Here is a 23,227-nt window from a genome sequence, read left to right as displayed (position 1 = left end):
TTACATGGAGCGCTGCTGATATTTCAAAGTCATTGCCACATGAAGGAATTGACAATGGCTTTTCGTTGCGGTGGAACAGCCACCGTTAATCAGTGGAGCAGTGGGAGGTGGTTTTATGGAGGAATGAATCGTGTTACACGTTGTGGTACTCACACGAGTTTTCTGTGCTCTTGTTGAATTATAGTTAATGGAGCGCGTCGTGACGTCAGTGAAATTGGGTAGTACGATTTTCAGGATCTCATTTGATTTCCAAAAAACTGAAGGAAGACATTTTGAAAACGGAACAGACAGCTGCCAACACAGTGGAGCAGGTTTGGAGTGGAAGTAAAGGACCACGATGTAGCGTCATGTCGATGATATTATGGGAAAATTGGCATCGTCTCCATTAGAAACGAACACGTTCGTGTCAGAAGAGGAGGAAAAGAAATCGGCCATGTCTTTTCCCAAGGAGCCATCCTATCACTCAGCTTAGGAAAGTTAGGGAATCCGCGGAAAACCTGACTGAGAATTGTTAGATTGAGATTTGCTTTTGTTTACAATCCCAGTGACGTACCACTGCGTCACCTTGCTTGGTCGTTCGTAGCGTCGATTATACACGGTCGAGACACATTGTGACCATCGCATATGTTGTACATCAACGTGCGATAACCACTCACAGATGGCAGCACTAGCAATGGAGGGTGGGGAGAGGGGACGGGGAAGCGGAAAACAATGCAGTCATTGTTATAATGCGGAAACGGAGCGATTTATCTGACGTCCAAAATGGCAAGATCATCCTCTGGGATTAAAGTATACAATGCTTGGCAAAATGGCACTATGCAAAACTGGCTTAAAGACATCTTGTAGTGCACCACGGGCCGTAGATGACGGATGTGAATGACGGATGTGGAGATCTCTACGGATTAATAGACGTGCAGGTGTTCAGCAGCTGAGCATGCAGATGAACCAAGGGGCTACCAACAGTACCTCCTCAACGAGCGTTCAGCAAACGTTGCTGACTATGGGCCTCCGCAGTAGGCGCCTGGTTCATGAAACCATGCTGGCTGCTGTTCGGCGATGAAGGCTGGAATTAGCACGCCAGTACCGCAACTAGATGTCCAAGAGTGGCGACAGGTGGCCTTATCCAGACGAATCTTATTTTGTGCCCTGTCGGACAGATGGCCATTAGCGTGTACGGTGTGAAGCGTCTAAACGCAAATACCATGCAACAAGGAGGGAGCTATATGGTCTGAGCAAGGTTTTCGTTGCATTAACTGGGTGATCTCGTCATTTTCGAAGGCACCTCTACATGAAGTTTGTTTTTTCTTGGCACGATGGCATCCACCAGCAGGGCAATGCAACGTGTCGCACAGCTAGCTGTATTCGTGCATGGTTCGGAAAGCAGCAGGGTGAGTTTATCGTAATCCCCTGACCTCCAAACTACGCAGTAGGCGCCATGGATCCTCAACAGAGGACCTAGCGCAGCTGGGCACGGGACTGGAATCGGCATAGCTCCAAATCCCTGTCGATACGGTCCAGAACTTCACTCAGTGACTCTTCCTGCACGTTTCGCAGGGGTCTTCGCTGCAAAAAGTGGTTATTCAGGTTTCTAATATGTGGTCATTTTAAGAAGACTGGATAGTGTACAATGAATGTCTTCATGACCGGCTATCTTAGCTGCTGATGAGTCTTCTGTGTTGTGTGATCGTGGTCCAAGAAACTTTCCCGTTCCTAACGTATAGTCCAGAGCTGCGCTGGACATCTTCAGAGGTGCTCCAGGTTGTGCTAGAGTCTTACCGTGAGCGGAAGCAGAAGCATCACTAAAGATATCCAGCGGAGGTCCGAACGAAACGTTACAAACGGAAAAGCTCAATTTGGACCACGATTACACAACCCGGAAGACTCACCAGCAGCTAGAACGTCTGTTAGCACACCACTCCTGTATGCGCATAATTCTGGCGGGTGTCGAACAAGATTCCGGAAAATAAGTTTCCCTGGTTCTATTACAACGTGGGGTGAAAGCCACCCCCCCCCCCCCACCCCCACCCGCCCAGAGATTAAAAATATTTTCATAGAAAAAGTAGATAATATGCAATACTGATGATAAAATTTTCTCAGTTAAACAACCGAATGGTTGAAGCGATGATGATCGTACGAAGCTCATCGAAACGCCGTGACTAGACGACGTCACCACTCGGCTGATCACCCGAGATTGTTTCATCATTGAAATACGCCGAAGAAGCCTGCAATCACATATATGCAATATTAATTACTGGAATTCTGATAGGGCTCCATGACTCCCAGATAATGTCATCTTTTATTGGTATAATTATACAATTTGTAATTCTGCATATCATACTCTGAAACCTCTGAAGTACGTGACAAAGAATAGTTTCCATTGAATTCGCGTATTACGGTCTCTCCTCGTTTCATTCCGCCCCTGGTAGGTGAGTGGTCAGCGCGACGGAATGTCATGCCTAACTGCCCGGGTTCGATTCCGGGCTGGATCGGAGATTTTGTCCGCGCTTGGACTGGGTGTTGTGTTGCCCTTATCATTTCATCTCCATCGACACGCAAGTCGCGGAAGTGGCGTCAGCTCGAAAGACTTGCATCAGGCGAACGGTCCACCCGATGGGAGGCCCTACCCACACGGCATTTCCATTCGCGTGTGGATTGTAGCAGGAATGACTCTTTAAAAGCCTCTGAGCACTCTGTAATTACTCCGGTTTCATATTCCCGGACCCTACGGAGTTACAAATAGGGGGTGTTGTAGCCGAGAGTCGGTTATTATTGGACATGTAAACTTTTTTCAAAGTATAATATTTTCTGAAAGTTCTATTGGACATTTTTCACAATAAATAATACTATGATACGTTCCTTAACAGAATTACAAGAATCGATGCTATAAGAAGATAGCTGACTTCCTAATACTTTTTCCACCGTTCAATATTGCTCGTTTAAATTTTTGGGGTGACATCAGACGTGTTCTAATGCGTAAAATCAAAGTTTTAATTGGATAGTAAATGATCGTAAGCTTGAACTTGTCCATCAGCTCAACTAGTTCGTCAAAGAATGTCACCTTGTTCTTGCTGAAGCGTGCTGCTAACTGCAAACTCGAGTGTTCAGCAATCCTCTGCCTAAAATCTTCGTATTGTGATAAAATTATAGTCTTTACCCCGCTTTCATTTTTGTCTTTTTGAAACGGTTTTATTTACGGTGTGCGTTTTTGTACACTAGAGGTAACGGCTTCATTAGCGTTATTTACATCCCAGTTATGTTCTGACTCCTCTATATTTGCCTATTAAAGAAAAACCGTAGAAATTTAAGTTTTTATGCTACCTGTTCTGTCTGGTTCTGATGTGGTATTTTAACATTCCTATAGTTATTACTTCGGCTACACTTTCCCAGAGCCTACAGTATAGAGAATAATATCAGTTATGCCTCAAGGTACAACTGAAATATAATATTAATTACTTGAAAATAAAACACAACACTTCGAAGTAAAGTTCATGCACCGAAAAACTCACTAAGAACGTAACTTCTTGTTTCGATTCAAAATCGCTTGGGGGGGGGGGGGGGTGTATTGTTCATCCACCAAGCGGCACGCCAAGTGCTGCCACTAACGCCAGAGTTTAGAAACTATACTTGCCCGACACAATCAACTATCCAATACTACCCGATCTTCCCCTCCTGCTATATTCCTGGATTCTCACTTTTCATTCAGTGTTCAGACTTTTTAAATGGGTTTTCCCCCGAGATGGGTATCGTCTGTCCTCAAGCGTCTGCCAATTCAATTTTCTCTGCATTTCTATGACCGTCGCCGCCCACAACCTCCAGCAGTAAAAAAATAAAATAAAAATAAAGTTTTGACTATTCATGCGCCCATTCTTTGTATATGTTCGATGTCCTTTCTTAGACCTACTTAAAATGGGTCCGTGGCTTGAGCAATATTCTGAGATGGTACGCAGAAGGGATACGTAGCCAATCTCTTCCATAAACTGACTGTGTATTCCTAATATCCTCGATTCGAAGTTTGCTACCTGCTTTACCTGAGTTTAAGCATATGCGATAATTTCATTTCATGTCACTACGATTGTTACAGCCAGGTATTCGTATGAGTTGCTTCCAGGCCAGCGAATCTGAATTCCCACAATTTACACGACAAATATTACGTAATTCATATGGAAATAATACAAAAATTATATACATACACACCACAGCAGCTGGCGTCGATAATACTGTTATGTGGTCCATCACTGTATTATGTTCATTGAGATGTTTGTTTTATTAAGAAATGCTGCTGTATGATATTGGGATGCAGTATGTCGGCTCTTCTAACGCTTATTTCTTCTTTGCCATTCCGCACGTACCGGAACGCTACAGGATAAACTGATAGTATCATTTCTTATACAGGTTGTTCCTCTCTCAAATTATGCAGCAGGTTGAGAACATCAGAACAAATATATTTAGTTACGGTGCGTGTAGTTCCTGGCGGCAATTTCTGATCCTAGGGATGATTTTCACAGAAGGCAGTTAAGCACGCTAATTACAGGAGTTGCATTTACAAGACCTGCTCGAATGTGCGACCATTGACCTTACGTACGCAGTACACCATCGATCCGTTGATTGTGGTGACCTTTCGAAGATTCCTAGCATGTACACAGTGGTATCAGCAGTGACGGGATATCTACCGACGAGGTCTTCTTCTGTTTACACAGCAGTTTCATACGCCAGCTGTTTCATATGCCGCCCAGAGGAAGAGGTGAGGTGAGCTGGGTGGCCAGGCCACAAGGCCTCCTCAGTCGATCCATCGTTTCCCGAAGACGGATCTCAGATGTTTCCTCATAGTAATGCTCGAATGGGCTGACGCCCCGTCGTGCTGGAAGTACATACTTGCTTTGAAATTAAGAGGTACATCCAACCAGTACAGCCAACCGTCCGTACACATTCCCAGCCGGCGACACATACACATTGCAGGTCAGCACCACTAACAGAGTGTTCCCTGAAGTTATAAGTTGACTTGAGAGACCATCTATCTAAATACTTCGGCTTTGATGTTCTCTAGTTCCTATGTTAAAATGAACAAACTGTTTCGGAACACCGTGTGTAGTGAAACATAACAAGCTGGCACAGTACGGTTTTGCGTGGCAAACAAACTTAGGCACAAGAGCAAGTAAGATTTATTGAAGGAGAAACACCTTCTAAACAGTATTTCAGGTTAAAGAATTTACAGCTGAGAATTCACTAGACACATGGTCGACTTCCTTCCGGAGCTCTTGTAATATTGTGATCTGGTTTCTTAAGAGTATCTGTGATTCCTCTTTTCAGTTATGGCACGAATGCCGAAATGGCAGGTATTGAAAAAAGCGAATGCTGTGTAGAAAATCAGTGAGAACTGCTACATAGCGAAAATGCATCTGGACTGTACTGTATGGGATACCTGTGAGGTATCGAGACGGGGTAAAGCGATAAAACTTGCTCCTCCTCTTGCTTTCGTTTGTGTGCTGCTGGAGCCTAGTGTCTGGAAGAAAGCGTAGATCATTCCCGTTTTAGATACATATAACTACAGGCATAAATTTCTGCCATCTTTCTGTTGAATTATGGTGCATGTTCTATGATAAGGCATTAAGAAGTGTTTGAACAATTAGTCTCCTGTATGAAAATCAGTACGGATTCCGCACACTGAGATCTTGCGACACCCAGCATTCGATACAGTTCCACACTGTCGTTTAGTGAGCAAAATACAAGCTAAGCGAGTGTTTGCCCAGATTTGTGGTTGGATTCTGGACTTTCTTGCAGGCAGAACTCAACACGTCTTTCTCAACGAAACAAGACCGATCAGTGTAAAAGTACGAGGGTCATTCAATAATTTGAGAGACAAATTGATCTGGGGGAAAAACTGTTAGTAGGGCAAGTTTGGTACTTTTATGGCTTTAAGTTGGCATCACTGGGATGAGCCCTGATCAGCTGATGTGTCAACATAGTTTTGTTCTTTACCTCAAAAATAAATTTCAAAATGGGGAGTCCGCTTGAAACGTCCACATTGGTTGAACAGCGTTTTGTTGTTTATTTTTTACTTGCTGAAGGCGAGAAACCAGTGAATATATACTGTAGAATGCCTACAGTTTATGGTGAACTTTGTATGGATCGTGCAAATTTTTACAAGTGGGTAGAGCAGTTCAAAAATGGTTGCGACTCAGTGACTGACGAACACCTTTCTGGCCGACCAGTTGCAGTTCCAACTCCCTCACTTAAAAGTCGAATTGATGACATTATTCGTGCCGACCGCCGTGTGACTGTAAATGATAGTTGATAAGGTTCAAGTTAGAAATTGTACAGTTCGTAACATTATCTATAACAAGTTGAACTACCGCAAAACATGCGCAAGATGGGTCCCAAAGAAGTTGACGCGGCTACACAAGGAAACAAGGGTAAGAGTGTGCAGAGAGCTAAAGGAACGTTATGAAAGATAAGGTGAGCACTTCCTCAACAAAATTTTAACTTGTAATGAAACTTGGATTCACTATTGACAGCCAGAATCAAAAAGACAAAGCATGGAGTGGAAGCACCCCAACTCACCTGTCAAGAAAAGATTCAGAACCCAAGCATCAGCAGGAAAAGTCATGTTGACTGTGTTTTGGGATGCTGAAGGTCCAGTTTTTTGTGATTATCTCAAAGAGCAGCGTACAATAAACAGCCAATACTACATAGATTTGCTTTTAAACAAGGTGATGCCAGCCACGAGAGAGAGATGTCGTTGATCTCAGAGGAGAGGTGTGATTCTCCAGCAAGACAAACGCACGTCATCGTATTGCTCAACTAAACCGTGAACCCATCGACAGAATGGGCCGGGACGTACTGCCTCATCCCCCTTACACTCCTGATTTAGCACCTAGTGATTTCCATTTGTTTGGTGCACTGAAAGAGGCATTACGCGGGAAGAGGACGTGGAAAAAGTTTTCGGGAAATTGGTTCAAACATGAGGATAGAGAGTTCTATGCTGTCGGAATAAAAAGAAAAAGCTTGTAGCCCGTTGGAGCAAGTGCATAAATGTTCAAAGGGATTATGTTGAAAAGTAGAAAAAGTATTGTTTTGTAAAAACAAACGCTTTTTTTCTCCAGACAGATTTCTCTCTTTAATTATTGAGTGACCCTCGTACGTTATCCACTGTCGAACTCCGCGGCCGTTAAGGACGTTTGATGAAAAACAAAACCACCCATAAATACTTTCAGAAAGCTTTATTTTAATGCCATTACCAGTTTCAGGCGATCATAACGGTCTTCAGTTTGCTAACCTTTTAATTACAGTAATACATTACTATAGTCGGTTTCTAGGACGCAACCTGAGACATCAAGGATTCGTCAATTCGGTAGAAGAGAGAAGAGCGAAGGGCATATATTATACCTCTGCATTAATGCACAATTGCCGTCAGCGTACCAGTGATAGTTTAACGTGTTCCAAACAACAAGGCTTTTCACGAATAATGGTTGCAGCTTCAGCTAAACGAGCAATCAACCCTTCTGTGGTGTCTTACCGGTGTCTCGTACATCAAATGCTTAATGTCCTCCCACAAAAAGTGTAGGTGGTCTGCAGTATCTTTAAAATAATAATGCATCTCGGTGAACATCAAGAGCGTTAAAACTTGTATGGACCCATAGCGGCGAAACGGTGCACCAATGACATTTTCATCGCATAAAATAAGTTTCTTTTTATCGCCTCCAAACTCTTGAAAATTCTATATTCGTAGTTTTTACGCTCTATGTGGTAAAAAACCTCAGTAGCGTATGATTGGTCAGAATTAAACCTTAACGTGGAAACGAGTAGTTGGAAGCGTGGTATGCGAGAAACATTTGGATGAACCACATCGACCTTCGCGTGACAAGCTGCACTGCCTTAGCGAAGTAGGATCCTAAAAATGTTGGCTGTCGATAAAGTGAAAAGTGGGGCGTTTCAGTGATTATTGATGCCTATAAGGTAGATGACACATGCTGTAGTACTGATATATTCTTCCCTTAGAGAATTGTTATAAGACTGAGGTATTACGCAAGCTAACATATTTGACCTACACGAAAACGAACGGGATGGTCAGACTTTATAATCGAATGATACGGTTTCTTATGCGTTTCATGTTCTTATGTTTCCCAGTTACCCATATTTCAGACGAAAATGCAACTACGTATAATAATTTACTTAGTTAACTACGTAGCCTGTATAAAACCAACTGCGCGAGAAGTGGCTTTCTACTGAAGTATGTGCCTGCGTACTTGGTACCTCATTGCTACAGATCACTAGTTGAATTGCAGTCCAGTTTCCAATTCGCTTCTCGTGTCTAGTGATCCCTTCGCTTCTTCAGACAGCAGAAAAATTACCTTTCTCAGCCTGGGTGACACCAGCGATAAACCCTCTTATTCAGATCTTGCCTTTCTAGAATGAATTTACTCTCTGCCAGACCGGGACTCAAATCCGGAATTAAGGTGTTTGTTGGAGGGACGTGAGCCGTGCATGGCTAACTGAGCAGGTACAGCGCTTGGCTGCGAAAGTCAAAGGTTTCTGGTTCGAGTCACGGTCAGGAACATAGTTTTAATCTGCCTGGAAGTTTCAAACCTTGTCTTGTTTGCTTACCCTGCATGGCACATGCTTCTGAGTCCTTAATAAGTTGACATACTATATGGTTGTTCTTTCAAGAAATTTTGTGCTCCAAGTATTAAGGAACAGATTTCAGACTAGCGATATTCCAAAGCTTTTAGCCACTTGTACCACAGCACCGAGTGCTCAGCAACTACACTGTTCTTTTGTAATAAGTTGACAATACGGTCGTTTGCCTATCTCATTTTTTCTTACCCTGTCATTCCTCGTCCTCCCCTCTTAGGAAACAATCTACTACGCTTTATGTGAAAATCCATGCGTTTCATTGCCTCATTACTTCTTACAAAATGCTGGCCACATTGTTTTCACTGAGTAAGTAAACCATCCAAATATTTCTGTGTAAACATACACAAGGTAACTTTTAGACGGGTACGGAAAATCGATTAACGTACAAGTGATGTTCAAAGGAATCGAAAAGTTCTGTAACACTTCCCGCTCAAACTAACATTGAAGAAACTATTACAGCTTTCCTGTAGCTCGCGAACAAGACGTTAGAATAACATAACAAAAAAACTAAAACTTAAAACATTCACATTTTTAATTTGTTCGTAGAGTTAGTTAGTCTAAACGAGGCAAAATATTGTAGCATGCTACGAAAGTTTATAGTTGTGAACCAAGTAGAGAGAGAATATGGCATACTTCTCGTTTTACATATCCGTTAGCTAGGCACGACTCATGTCCCTCCAACAAACATCTTAATTCCGGGATTGAGTGCCGGTCTGGCAAAGAGTTTTAATCTCCCAGAACGTTTCAAACCAGCGCACATGGTCAGCTCACACCGCTGCTGGCTGCCCGAACATGCACTTCAGATAGGAGATATACGGTCATCATTTCTCCTCATAAGCTGAATAAAATTCAAGGTGTTATCTTCCATCAGAACTTAACGCTAGAAACTGACGATCTGCGTACTAATATGGCGCAGCGTGGAGTCATTTTGTTTGCTGCTTCCAGAAGGGATCCAAAGATAATACAGTGGACAGTGGAGCTTTTATCCCGGCTTTAGGTGGCCACATTTTGCCGGAGGTTAACGTCATGGTTTATAGGTGTGATGTCAGTCTTTATTTTCCTCCTCTGATGAGATGTTTTAGGTGCCAGAGGTTCGAACATGGGCTCCCACTGTTCTAATGAAGCGGTCAGTTGGGCAAGTGAACGGGCGTCCCATGAGCGCAGCCAGTGTGACCAATCCCCTTAATGTGTCACCTGTCCAGAACCGCACCCTCCTCGTTCACCGCAATGCTCAATGTTTAAAAGGGAGAAGGAAACGTAAAAATATAAAACACTTGACTTACCTGTCTTACCAAGATGCAAGGAAAAAGTTTGAAAGACGTCTTCTGACTCATATGGTCTCCAATTTTACGACTGTTGTCACATTTCAGACCTCACGCGATGACAAGATCTCGCGCGACTCCTCCTGGCCCTGGTCAAATTCCAGGGCCTGCGCCACACTTGGGGGAAGGAATGTCATCCCCCACGCCCCGTACCTCTGTAACACCGGTGTTTCTCACACTATCGATGCGGCCAGTGATGCCTAGTCATCCTCTGGCGTCGTCAGGGACGAGGACATCTGTCAAGGTGCCAAGAAAAGTACAGCCATCTTCGCTCCCGGAAGATGGAATGGGAAATCTTCACAGAAATTGAAGTCTCACATGGATAAGAAGGATAAGCAGAAAGATAAACTACTTTCTGAAGCTTCGGATGTTCCGCTTCCCACCCCTGCCAAGGTCGAGCCTATACACTTTGACGAAGTATCACACAATCAGGCGGACTCCGAACTGGCAGCAAAGTAATCACGCCCATCTTTTCCATTCGCCAATTTCTCAGATGTGCTCCCAACGCTCCTTCAATGGAACTGTAGTGGCTACTATCGCCATCTGACCGAACTCCGTCGTTTACTGGCTACTTACCGTAATTTGCATAGCACTTCCGGAAACGTGGTTTACAGCAACACTTCTCCCTCGTCTGAAAAAACAGTAAAGCCTACTGTACTAATCGCGTTGATGTCGAGAGCATTCGTCGGGCTTTTACCGTTACACGCTCGTGATATTTTCAGTAAGCAGGTGCCCTTTACCACTGAAGTAGAGGCCGTGGCCGTTAGTGTTTACCTCTTAATTCGGATGACAATATGTAATGTTTACATACCCTCTGATAGAACTAGAACTTTCTACTATGATGAGCTGTTAAGAGTCAGACGAAAAGCTACCTTTCCTCTTTATATTTATGGGGGACTTTAGTGCCAATAATCGTCTGTGGGGCGGCGACACTGTCGGGCAGAGACTGTGTACTAGAACACCTTTCTGAATTGGACATCTGCGTACTCAACACTGGAGCTGCAACAGATTTCATTGTGGCCCACGGAACATACTCAACAATTGATCTCACAGTTTGCAGCCCGCATGTCATATTCCTGTTACTGTGGCGCGTCCATGGCGATCTTGTGACCATCTTTCCTACCGTTCTCTCCCTCTCTACTCGCAGACATCGGGATCGCTCCGGAAAGCAAATCCGACTGGCAGGCTTTCTCCTCTACAGCCACTTTTGCAGCCAGTCATGCTACAGATATTGACAAAGGGGTACAGGATACTATTGATACTATCATTTATACTGCCATAGCAACGGTACCCTACTCCTCCGATTCATTCCGATAACCGCCGGTGTCATAGTGGTATGAAGATACAGCCACAGCTATCAGGGAACGCTGCAGGGCGGTTCAACGGCACAAAGGCCATCCTTATATGGTTAATTTAATATCATTAAAGAGACTGGGTGAAAGCGAGGTTTTTAATAAAGGAAAGGAAGCAGGAGTGTTACGAGCGATATGCATCATGTATACGATCCCACACCCCATCCTTCCAACTGTGGACTAAACTCCGCCGCATTTGCGGCCATCCACCACCACGGTGGTGCCTGGCATCCTTGGCAGCGGGAACATCTGCACTGATCCAGTGGTACTTGAAAAATGTTTTGTGACACACTTCGTCATCCAGAAAGCTTGCAGTAATTACCATTCTCATTTCCTGATTCTGAGACAAACCACCGTGGTGCTATCCTTCCATGCACATGGTTCTGTCATACGACGTCCCTTTTAGCAAATGGGAGTTTCACAGCACTTTGGCAGTGTGTCGAGATACGGTCCCTGGACTGACAAAATCAACGACCAAATGCTGAAACATCTTCGTGCCGACAGCATGAAGCATACCTTGGGCTTTTTTGATGGTATTTCGCGGGAAGGAGAATTTCCCTCTCAGTGGCAGGAAGGTGGTGTTCTTCCTGTCCTGACATTGGGAAAGGACACACACATTTTAGCTAATTATCGGCCATCTCCCTGACAAATGTTGTGTAAGTTATTCAAACATACGTTCAATTGCCGTCTTTGCTGGTGCCTTGAAGCTGGACGGCAGATGTCACGATTCCAAAGGGAGCTTTAGGTTTTCTAGTCCACCACAGATCATCTTGTACGCTTGGAATCTGCAGTGCGCAATGCTTTCACCCGTCGCCAACGTCTGATTGCTATGTTCTTTCACCTACAGAAGGCATATGATACCACCCGGCGACATCACCTACTATCTACTCCACATGAGTGGGATTTCTGGGGCAGTTCATTCATTTTTATATAGAATTACCTATCTCTCAGACTGTTTCCGGCCCATATAGATTCGACTCTCGGCAACCAATACATAGAGCAAACTGGAGTTCCTAAGAGATGGGTTCTGAGCATAACGCTGATCGCTATCGCCGTCAGTGGTATCGAAAATGCAGTGGGCCCCACAGTCTCTGGGTCGCTGTATGTGGATGATCTTTGCCTGTACTATGCCTCCGCATCACTGCACAGTGCTCAGCGCCAGCGTCAGGGGGGGTGTCTGGAGAGTACATGATTGGGCCCTGAACCACAGCTGTCAATTTTCTCTTGCAAAATTACGAGTTGTGCATTTTGCCGACTCCTGACTGTGCTCCCGCACCCAGAAATTTATCTCGGTGACAAGTTACTTGAAGTCATTGAAACTTTTCAGTTCTTAGGTATGTTATTTGACAACAAGCTAACATGGCTGCCATGTGTCCGCCGGCTCAAGGCAGCTTGCATGAAGATGGTAAATGCTCTCTATTTTCTTAGTAGATCCTCGTGGGGCGCGGACCGCATAGTTCTTCAGAAAACAAAGCGCTGATTTTATCCCGCTTTGACTATGGATGTGTTGCCTATGGGTCGGCGACGCCGTCTGTACTGAGTTTGTTGGACGCTGTTCACCACGCTGGCTTGTGGTTCTGTACGAGCCCTGTTGTGACAGCCTCTTGGCGGAAGCTGGTGCCTCACAGCTGCGGGTTAGACGACAGCAGCTTCTGGCTTGTTATGCAGTCACAATTTGTCTCATGCCTACTGAAGCATGTCGGGCAACTCTGTTTCACAACCAGCAGTTTACTGTTCGAGCATTCCCCAGAACTGGGTAGACTAGCTGTGATCTGACTCGATTCTCTACTGAAGGACCTCCAAGGGTCTCCTTTAGTCTGTGCTCCTAGGGCTCCCACTCGACACCCTCTTGGTCTATACCCTGTCCTGCGATACCGTTGGTCCTCTTTTGTGGTCCCAAGGAGGACGCTAATCCTACCTTTCGTAGACACCTGTTTCGTTTGATCCTCCGCGATTATTCCGATTCGGTATGCATCTACATGGGTGGAGCGAAAGTCAGCCACAGGCGTTTGATTACTCTTTTGCACATGCAAGGGAACATGAGGAGCACACTGCCGAGTGCCTGTAGTGTATACGCTGCTGAGCTTGTTGCCTAGCTCAGGATTTGCGGTACAGCAAATCCCTGGCCGCGACGAACGTTCTGATCTATAGCGATTCTCTGAGTTGCTTAAAAGGCATATTCCTGTGTTATCCTAAAAATCTTTTGGTCGCCAACATCCAGGACCTACTGGTTGACCGCTGTAGCTCTGGAGAGTTACTGACCTCCCCCTTGCATCTGTAGATTGCTTTCGTCCCCCCTAACCTTATTGTGCATTTAGACCCTCTTGTGCACGATGCTGCCTGGGTTATTTCAATGTTCTTTTCCCTATTGTGTTGCAACTACTGTTACGCCCTTTTTTGAACTCCTTGACTCACTTATGTAGTTGGAGCAGCCAAGTCCCCACTTTTATGCTTTTCGCGTTTTTACGTGTTTCATGGAATGGAGGGGCTGATGTCACAGTAGTTTAGTCCCTTTAAAAACATCATCATCATCAAAAGCAAGTAGTTGATTCCCTGCAGTATTGTCTCAAGCTCCACAATTAGTAGGACACTAGCAGCAGCCAGAGTAGCGAATTACCATCATATGAGTATGTTGCTGTTACCACACTGCCACATACCGCAGAGTTTGGGGTGGTGTCGTGACTGGGATACATCTGCTGTTGATGAATAGCATAGTATTGTTTGCAGCAGTGAATCGTTATTCTCTACTACCCCGGATGTCCATCGTCGGCGAGTATGATGGCGGCCTGTGGAGAGGTCCCAATCTTCCAGTCGTTTTGGAAACGCACAGCGGCGTTGCTCATATGTTACCCTTCATGCAACAGTATCGTGGTGCCACTTTCCGACAGGACAGTGCTCGTGCACACATGACAAGTCTCTCTATAAACTATCAGATGAGGTACTCCTATGGCCATGGAGATTCCCAGAAACGTCCACGATAGAAAATGTTCGCTCACTGAGTGTTTCACTTTTTTATCAAGCAATGCATAAAAATCGTTCACGTTAATTATTGATTAAACCGTTGGCCAAGCAAAAAAAGATAATCTTTTTGTGCTAATAATGAGTAGGTGATGCATCGTACACATCGAAAAGTCTCCCTGTATAAACATCTCTGAAATAATACGTACAGTGGTATTCTATTTGATTTATCCTCTTGCTTTTGTATTTTTAACTCTACCTTAATTTTGTCGGAATATTTTTTGCCATTTCTGTTTGGTGACGATAAAATGTAGTCGAATCTCGATAACTTGAAATTCGCAAGACATCGGAAAGAGTTCGAATTAACGAAGTATTGACGTATCTTGCTGGAATCAAGAAGAAAACAAATAAGGCTAGCCCGTTCAAAAGTAAGCCCGCTGTAATTCAGTAACATTCGTATTTTATTACAAATGTAATCATAAATCAACAACTAGAACTCATATTAAAGGTTAATTTTTACCCACACATTGATTTTTATTTTAATATTTCAAATCCAAGACACAAATTTCCGAGCGTATGTAAGGGAACCGTATTATTATTTTTCTACGAAATTGTGACCTTTTGAGTAAACAAGGAAGTGCTGCGACGAGTTTAATGGCGAAACAGCTGCCAACACAGTTGACGAATAAAAATCGAATTGTCACCGTTGATTTCGAATTACATTGTCGAAATATTGTGTGCTTGTGAGTGGTTGCTCGTGAAAATGGCTTAGATGTATCGAACTTATCAATACACAGAGTATTCTTAGAATTCTTGAGGTTTTTACAAGCTACCGGACAACTCGTTCAATTTGTCGAGAAATTAGATTTATCGAGGTTCGAATTAGCAAGAGTTGGCGGTATATGTTTGTTTAAAACAAACGATCCAGTTGCCAGTTCCGTTGCAAATTTATTCGCATAACCATTGTCGACTCATTTAAGTCATTTTCATTTGTGTCTTGGAAAACACCCTTGCGCTTGTCAGTAACAGTTAACAAGGACATTACCACATTGTTGCATGATGAATCCGAAAACAACGTAAACACACGTTACAACTATATACAGCTTGAAGTCCCACAGAAAGTGCTTCCATACTGTAATGCGTTCCAAAAGCTTACACGTCGACGTATATCCGTAAACTCCAATGATCTTCATCCTTTGTCGACTTTAGATAGTTCCGAGCTCTTTCTTGGTCTAATGTTACTTTTTGAAGAGCTGACTGCCCGATGAACTTGTGCCTTGCGGGTTCGTTGTTTCCTATTATTTATTCAGTTATGTGAGAGAAGGGGAGAGGAAGGGAGGAGTCCTTAAACGGACACTGATGGACAAGTTGCTGATGATGGTACTATGACTAGAGAAGTCAAGCTTATCAGACAGAAAACTGATCATCTACGTTGCACTAGCAAATAACCTTGCTACATACTTTGAGAACACTAAGAGTTTATTTATATACAAGATGAAAATGGTGTGGAATTAAAGTTCTGCGTGCATGCCGAACCCGATCTATGGAGCGCTTTAGTATCATCTTTTTATCTTCTTCTCCTGACGATTGCAGAGATGTTAAATGTTAATCGAGCTTCTAATCGGGTGATTTCACAAAGTTGTTCGCCGCGACCGTTCTCCGTGTCGGTAGTCTTGGTCTCATCAGAAAGCATTACAGTTGAATATCAGGTGGATGACCTTTGGTACGCACGAAAGATAGTACTTAATTTTACCGCTCTTACATCAGTTTCACGCCTCATCTTACACGTGGCGATCGAAAAACGTTATTACGTATCATCTCCTTAGAAATGACGACGAAGTCAGACTCTCCAAACAGTAATCTCCAACTTTTTTTCCTTCCACGAGTGATGCATACGTCTAAATACGCTAATATTGGCGTACAGCTTCGATTCAGAACGAAACTTGTGGTTACGCGGACTCATATAAAACATTAGGTATGTACGAAAAAAATTGTTAACAACATAACAATCATGGTAATAACTAATTCATGCATGTATTCGTATTGAATTATTGATGTCCTTTTGGCCTTCTGGAAGGGAGAAAAAAAAACTGACTCGGCAGCTGGCCACATGAATGAGATGTTGGGGTCAGGAAATACACTCCTGGAAATTGAAATAAGAACACCGTGAATTCATTGTCCCAGGAAGGGGAAACTTTATTGACACATTCCTGGGGTCAGATACATCACATGATCACACTGACAGAACCACAGGCACATAGACACAGGCAGCAGAGCATGCACAATGTCGGCACTAGTACAGTGTATATCCACCTTTCGCAGCAATGCAGGCTGCTATTCTCCCATGGAGACGATCGTAGAGATGCTGGATGTAGTCCTGTGGAACGGCTTGCCATGCCATTTCCACCTGGCGCCTCAGTTGGACCAGCGTTCGTGCTGGACGTGCAGACCGCGTGAGACGACGCTTCATCCAGTCCCAAACATGCTCAATGGGGGACAGATCCGGACATCTTGCTGGCCAGGGTAGTTGACTTACACCTTCTAGAGCACGTTGGGTGGCACGGGATACATGCGGACGTGCATTGTCCTGTTGGAACAGCAAGTTCCCTTGCCGGTCTAGGAATGGTAGAACGATGGGTTCGATGACGGTTTGGATGTACAGTGCACTATTCAGTGTCCCCTCGACGATCACCAGTGGTGTACGGCCAGTGTAGGAGATCGCTCCCCACACCATGATGCCGGGTGTTGGCCCTGTGTGCCTCGGTCGTATGCAGTCCTGATTGAGGCGCTCACCTGCACGGCGCCAAACACGCATACGACCATCATTGGCACCAAGGCAGAAGCGACTCTCATCGCTGAAGACGACACGTCTCCATTCGTCCCTCCATTCACGCCTGTCGTGACACCACTGGAGGCGGGCTGCACGATGTTGGGGCGTGAGCGGAAGACGGCCTAACGGTGTGCGGGACCGTAGCCCAGCTTCATGGAGACGGTTGCGAATGGTCCTCGCCGATACCCCAGGAGCAACAGTGTCCCTAATTTGCTGGGAAGTGGCGGTGCGGTCCCCTACGGCACTGCGTAGGATCCTACGGTCTTGGCGTGCATCCGTGCGTCGCTGCGGTCCGGTCCCAGGTCGACGGGCACGTGCACCTTCCGCCGACCACTGGCGATAACATCGATGTACTGTGGAGACCTCACGTCCCACGTGTTGAGCAATGCGGCGGTACGTCCACCCGGCCTCCCGCATGCCCACTATACGCCCTCGCTCAAAGTCCGTCAACTGCACATACGGTTCGCGTCCACGCTGTCGCGGCATGCTACCAGTGTTAAAGACTGCGATGGAGCTCCGTATGCCACGGCAAACTGGCTGACACTGACGGCGGCGGTGCACAAATGCTGCGCAGCTAGCGCCATTCGACGGCCAACACAGCTGTTCCTGGTGTGTCCGCTGTGCCGTGCGTGTGATCATTGCTTGTACAGCCCTCTCGCAGTGTCCGGAGCAAGTATGGTGAGTCTGACACACCGGTGTCAATGTGTTCTTTTTTCCATTTCCAGGAGTGTAGAAAGAGGTTAGAACCTTCCGCTACAGATCTTGGGCATATATTTTACAGTAAGAAACACTGAACTACGACAGTTTACTTCAGAATAGCAGTTGATAATTGCTAAATAATGTTACCTTTTTTACTAGTCCCTACTCTTTACCTAAACAGTGATTGGAAAGCAAATGGGTATTGTCTGAAACCGTTTTTACTTTCGAACTGCTATTGGATTGTTTTGTAGATGAATCAAAATAAAAGAAAGATAAAGCTGATAAAAGTACCCTGATAGTTTACTACAGCAAGGTCTATTCTAGTTGATGTATAGTATAATCAGCAACGTTTCTCGATCCAGTGCTCCATGAAATCAAATTCGCTGCCCCGAAGTTATCTGCAGTACTGCGTTTGGTTCCAAACGTACTTGATTTATAACGCATAGGTAAAACTACTTCAGAACCCAGAACAAAACATCGCGTGAACCTTCTGTTTACAGTACCGTAGCCGAATTCAGATTTATTCCGTATTATTTTATTACAATAACGGTAACATAAATCCATAGATCCTAGCTGCAATATATTGTGATTGATATCGTCTCTTCGTTTTTAGGTACAACGGTTTCCTTCCGCCTGGCGACCGCGGGCGCCGACGCAGTAAGTTCGTGTTGTACAAGAGACCCACCCCGAGCGGCGTCAAGCGCTCCAAACATTACGTCGTCACGACGCCTCATTCATCAAAGGTATGTGCACGCTTCCACTCAGTTGTCCGAGCCGCTTTAGAGGTGCATTACATACTCCTGACAACATTTGTGCATCGGATTTACTCTACATAACACTCACTCCCCACTCTAGCCCCGTTTCTCTCTCTCTCTGTGTGTGTGTGTGTGTGTGTGTGTGTGTGTGTGTGTGTTTTCTAGAGAAAAAAGTTAATCATTTATTTCACACCGTGCACTGTAAACAAGTGTTTAGTTCTATATCGATGTTTTCACACTTCATTGGCTAGGAGACAAAAAAGGCGATGAAATGTCAAAATTAAAATTGCAGCATCACGAAGACGGCATACAACAAACGTCATGTGGGTATGAATTTTGCTACAGGCATGGATATGCAAATGACAGCATTTCAGCGCAACCGCACAATGCAGTTAGCAATAAAGCCATCTACGTTCTATACATATGAATAATTTGGCCGAAAGTAGTGAAAAGAAAACGGAATGGGGGAAGAAGATAGGAAGGAAACACCAGCCGCACAGGGCATTGGGACAATGCAACAGCTGGAGTTGAAAATTTGTCAGACCAGGACTTAAAACCCGATGCTCAGCTTATCTAGAACATTGTCTTAACCCTGTCTGCCCTCTGGAGGGCTCACCACTCTTTGATGAATTCGTGCTTGGCTACCATGAGATACCATTTGCAACGCCTCTTCCTTCTCCGTGCTGCATGTCTATCATCCTGCCATTTTTCTCCCCTCCATTGGGGAACGTGTCTTACGTATTTTCTGGAATGCATTTTGAAGTTTCGTTAGGTCGGCATTGGAACAGCCCCTCGTCTGATTTTTCCTTCTTTCTTCGTTCTCCATTTCCTCTCCTTCCTCCGCTTCGGCGTTTGAGGTCTCTCTTTTTTTCTTCTTCGTTCCCGTGCGCTGGTAAAGACCGGTCCACGCGTTTGACGCGTAACAGATGACTGGGCAACATGTGATTCACAGCCCCAGGTCAACAGATAAGTTTCTTACGTACCCTCCCGGGTACAGGCCTGACCCAGGGAGGGGTGATTGCTTGAGGTGTTAACTTCCCAGTTGCTAAATGGTCCCTCTGTCTGTTGTTCTGAACGTATGACCTGAGGTGTGAACAGTCACGTAAGGCAGGTGACGAAGCCACTAGTCGGAAAGAGAGCGCCATCGGAGATGCTGGCAGTCGTGGAGGATTTTCTTCCAATGAGCCATTCATTATCATCATCATCTCAGACTACATCTACTAAGAATTTATTATTCATAAAAGTATTGCTGCAAGCGCCGGTCCAGTGAAATCCGGCTCTCACTTATGTAATGGAACTTGGTTTCTGGAGACGAGATAAGATTGTCAGGCCCAACAACTGCTTACAGCTCCACTCCTACACCGCTGCCCTGTTCGTATCGAGGCTTAACGTACGCTGAATTCTTCATGTGGTTTTATTTACACTCAGATGCCTGATGGATTAACCGAGAGGGAAATAATGCTAGCTTAGTGCCTACACGCACTCTTTTTCTCACATTTGATAGAGCAGTGCTTCCATCGAAGTTTAAGGGAGACTGAAGTCATCAGACTCCGATTGTACATGCCAAACCCGATGTGTTGATAACCGATGCCAATGTTGTAACCACATTCGCGTCTCCTGTCAAAATGCGGCCAAATGTTACTTATGGTTATAGATGCTCATAAGGACGATTGTCCTCCTCCTCCTCCTCCTCCCCTCCCCCCCCCCCCCCCCACTATATCAATGTAACAGCGGTCATGCCGCCGCACCCGTGACTGTCCCATGTACGTATCTTGGCGAGCGGGCCATCCACGAAATCAAGGAAGGAAAAAGTACACTACCATGTAGCGCGCAAGTTGTTGGCTAGTCGAAAACCCTGCATTTTACTCTCCAGCACTTACAGTACCACTGTTGCTGTGCCTCGTTCCACGAAGGACGTGGTCACACAGACTTCAGACCTCCAATTCAGTAGCGCATTTGTGAAATAGCCCAGTGTCACGTTAGGATCCCCGTCCCGTCCTCCTGCAGCTACACAACGCGCCACCAGATCTTTGCCCCAGGCGGCGAAATCACCTGCTACACAATCTGCACACCAGTAAGGACATAAGGAACACTCCCAGGAAGACCTTCTTATATCCTTTCAGCCAACAAAAGTCCGAGTCTTCGTCTGCCAACCATAAAGGCTCTAAGAAATCGAACAAAGGCAGCCAGTCTTCTCGTGACTCAGGGATCTTCTTTAACGGTGTCGCTGCATGATACCCTCACCCGGCTGACCTCCATTTCACCGGTGCGCACTGCCTAACATTTTTCTGCGCTGGAGTCTGCAGGCTGAGCGGGGGAAAATGCCGACGCCTCTGTTCATTTCATAGGAACAGGATCCTCCTGCCTCTGCGACCTGTATCAGTGCGTCATTGAAGGCTGGCACTCGACAGCCACCGAGGTTACTGCCCTTCGTTTGTTCCCTCCTTCCCATTCGCCATTACGACTCTGCTCCAATGGAACATTTGCGCCATTAGATGTAACTAGGAGGATTTACGGCTGCTCTTGGACTAACAGCTTCCAGTTTATTCGGCCTCCAGGAAACGAAATTGACCTCTCGCGTTTCCTTCCAGTCCGGTTTGACTTTTCCCACAAGGGCACCTCATGGGGGAGTCAAGCTTCTCATTCAGGATGAAATCCATAACCAAACTATCTCGTTAAACAACCGGCTGCAAGCTGTTGCAGTCTGCATTTTCCTTCCAAGTTTCATCTTTTTTCTTTGTAATGTCTACATCCCTCCGTCATTCACTGTCGCTTGGACGAACTTACTCCAGTTTATTGGTCTACTACCTCCCCCATATTTGCTGCTCGGCGGATTAACACCCACCGTCCCTATTTGGTGCTCTTAGAGAACCTGTCTGAGAGATTCTCTCTTGACTGACCTTCACAATCAATACAACTTCATCTGTCTTAACACTGAAGCATCCATATTTCTTTCAGATTGCACACGCACCTACTTGTATTCCCATTTGGATCTCTGGTTCTGCACTGTCCAGCTTTCCCCTCATCTAGAGTGGTCTGTTCCCTCTGTCATGTACTCGAGTGACGATTTCCTGTGTGCTATCAATTTGCTGACTCCTACCCCACCTGCGTGTAAACCAAATTGGCAGCTTTCTAAGGCAGACTGAAGGCTTTACTCCTCCCTCGTGGCGTTTGACGAACAGAATTTCGCCAGTTGTGATGACCAGGTAGAGTAACTTACGAATTTTACCCTTATCGCCACAGTATGATTCATATCTTGCACTAATACTTTACTGCATCATGTCCCAGTCCCCTTGTGGACTGAGGCGTGCAATAATGTGATTCGCGTTTGGAGACCTCCACATTTTTAACAATCAGCTTACAATGGCGAACTGTATTTGTTAAAACAGTTGCGTGCGCAGTGTCGTCGCATTTTTCGGGATAGCGAAAAAGCTAGATGGATTCTCTTTACTGTTTCTTTTAACAATTTCATTCCACCTTCCATTGTGTGGAGCAACCTCTATTGACTCTTTGGGACTGAGGTTCATTCCCCGATTTCTGGGGTGACCGTAGCAGACATCATTGTGGACACTATTTTGCGGAGATTTCGTGCTCCGCCCACTATCACCCGATCTTCCTCCCTCGGAAGCGAGTGGAGACGACTCGGGTAATATCCCCCTTCTTTCCGAATTGTGAAGGCTTCAATGCCGTCTTTACTGTGGAAGAGCTTGACCATACTCTCACCTCATCCTGACCTTTCGCTCTGTGGCCAGATGATGTTCACATTCAGATGTTGCAGCACCTTGCGGGCAGGCACTTTCTCCTTTGTATGTACAATCGCGTTTGGAAAGACAGCACGTTTCGCAGATGCTGCCGTGAAGTCACTGTCATATCCATACCTAAGCCCGCTAAAGATGAACACCTTCCTTCTAGCTAACGCCCCATTTCTCTCAGCAGTTGCGTTTACAAGGTGATGTAACGTATGATTCACGGCAGGCTGGTATGATGGCTTGAGTCTCGCAGTCTACTAACAACTGCACAGGGAGAGTTTCGTGCACGCCGATCTGCAGTTAACAATCTCGTCATTTTTTCAACCCCTGTAATGAACGGTTTTTTGCGGAAATACCAACTGTGGCCGTATTTTTTGATTTGGAAAAAGCCTATGACATTTGCTGGAGGAATGGTATCCTCCGTACTCTCTACACGAGAAACTTCAAAGATTGCTTGCCCCGTTTCCTTCAGGAATTCTTAAGAGACAGAATTTTCAAGGTAAATGTGGGTTTAGCCTTGTCAAACACCTTTATCCAGGAGAATGAGATGTCTCAAGGCATCGTCCTAAGTGTCGTCCTCTTGCTATAGCCGTTAACCCTATTATGGACTGTCTCCTGCGAGGCATCTCTGGCTCCCTTTTCGTTGTCGACTTCGTGATCTGTTGTTCTCTTCGGCTTGTTGCTCTTTCGTTCGTGGAAATTACGAAGTTCTTGAGGCTCATACTTGATAGGAAACTTTCTTGGTCCTCCCATGTGTCTTACTTGGTCGCACGCTGTACCCAGTCCCTCAGTGTACTCAGTGTCCTACGTGTCCTAAGCAGTACTTCCTGGGGAGCGTATCGGATCACCCTCTATAGGTCTGTACCAATCACCTGTCCATTCGAAACTATACTTGGCGTGTTTCGTTTATTCATCTGCATGTTCGTCCATC

The 23,227-nt window shown here is 45.2% G+C and overlaps 1 protein-coding gene across 3 annotated transcripts in view; it reads left to right on the top strand.

The window, feature by feature from the left end:
- Positions 1–23,227, top strand: part of LOC126187839 (protein pellino) — a 457,964-nt gene that overhangs the window by 333,913 nt on the left and 100,824 nt on the right. For all 3 annotated transcript variants that reach the window (XM_049929143.1, XM_049929142.1, XM_049929144.1), the window contains exon 3: positions 18,406–18,535. In XM_049929143.1, the coding sequence (XP_049785100.1) occupies positions 18,406–18,535 (130 nt within the window). The remainder of the gene's footprint in view (positions 1–18,405; positions 18,536–23,227) is intronic.

Source organism: Schistocerca cancellata, chromosome 5, assembly GCF_023864275.1.
Source record: "Schistocerca cancellata isolate TAMUIC-IGC-003103 chromosome 5, iqSchCanc2.1, whole genome shotgun sequence".
NCBI classification, from domain to species: Eukaryota; Metazoa; Arthropoda; class Insecta; order Orthoptera; family Acrididae; genus Schistocerca; species Schistocerca cancellata.
Note: the sequence above shows the minus strand (reverse complement) of the source record. Positions and strands in the feature narration are given on the sequence as shown.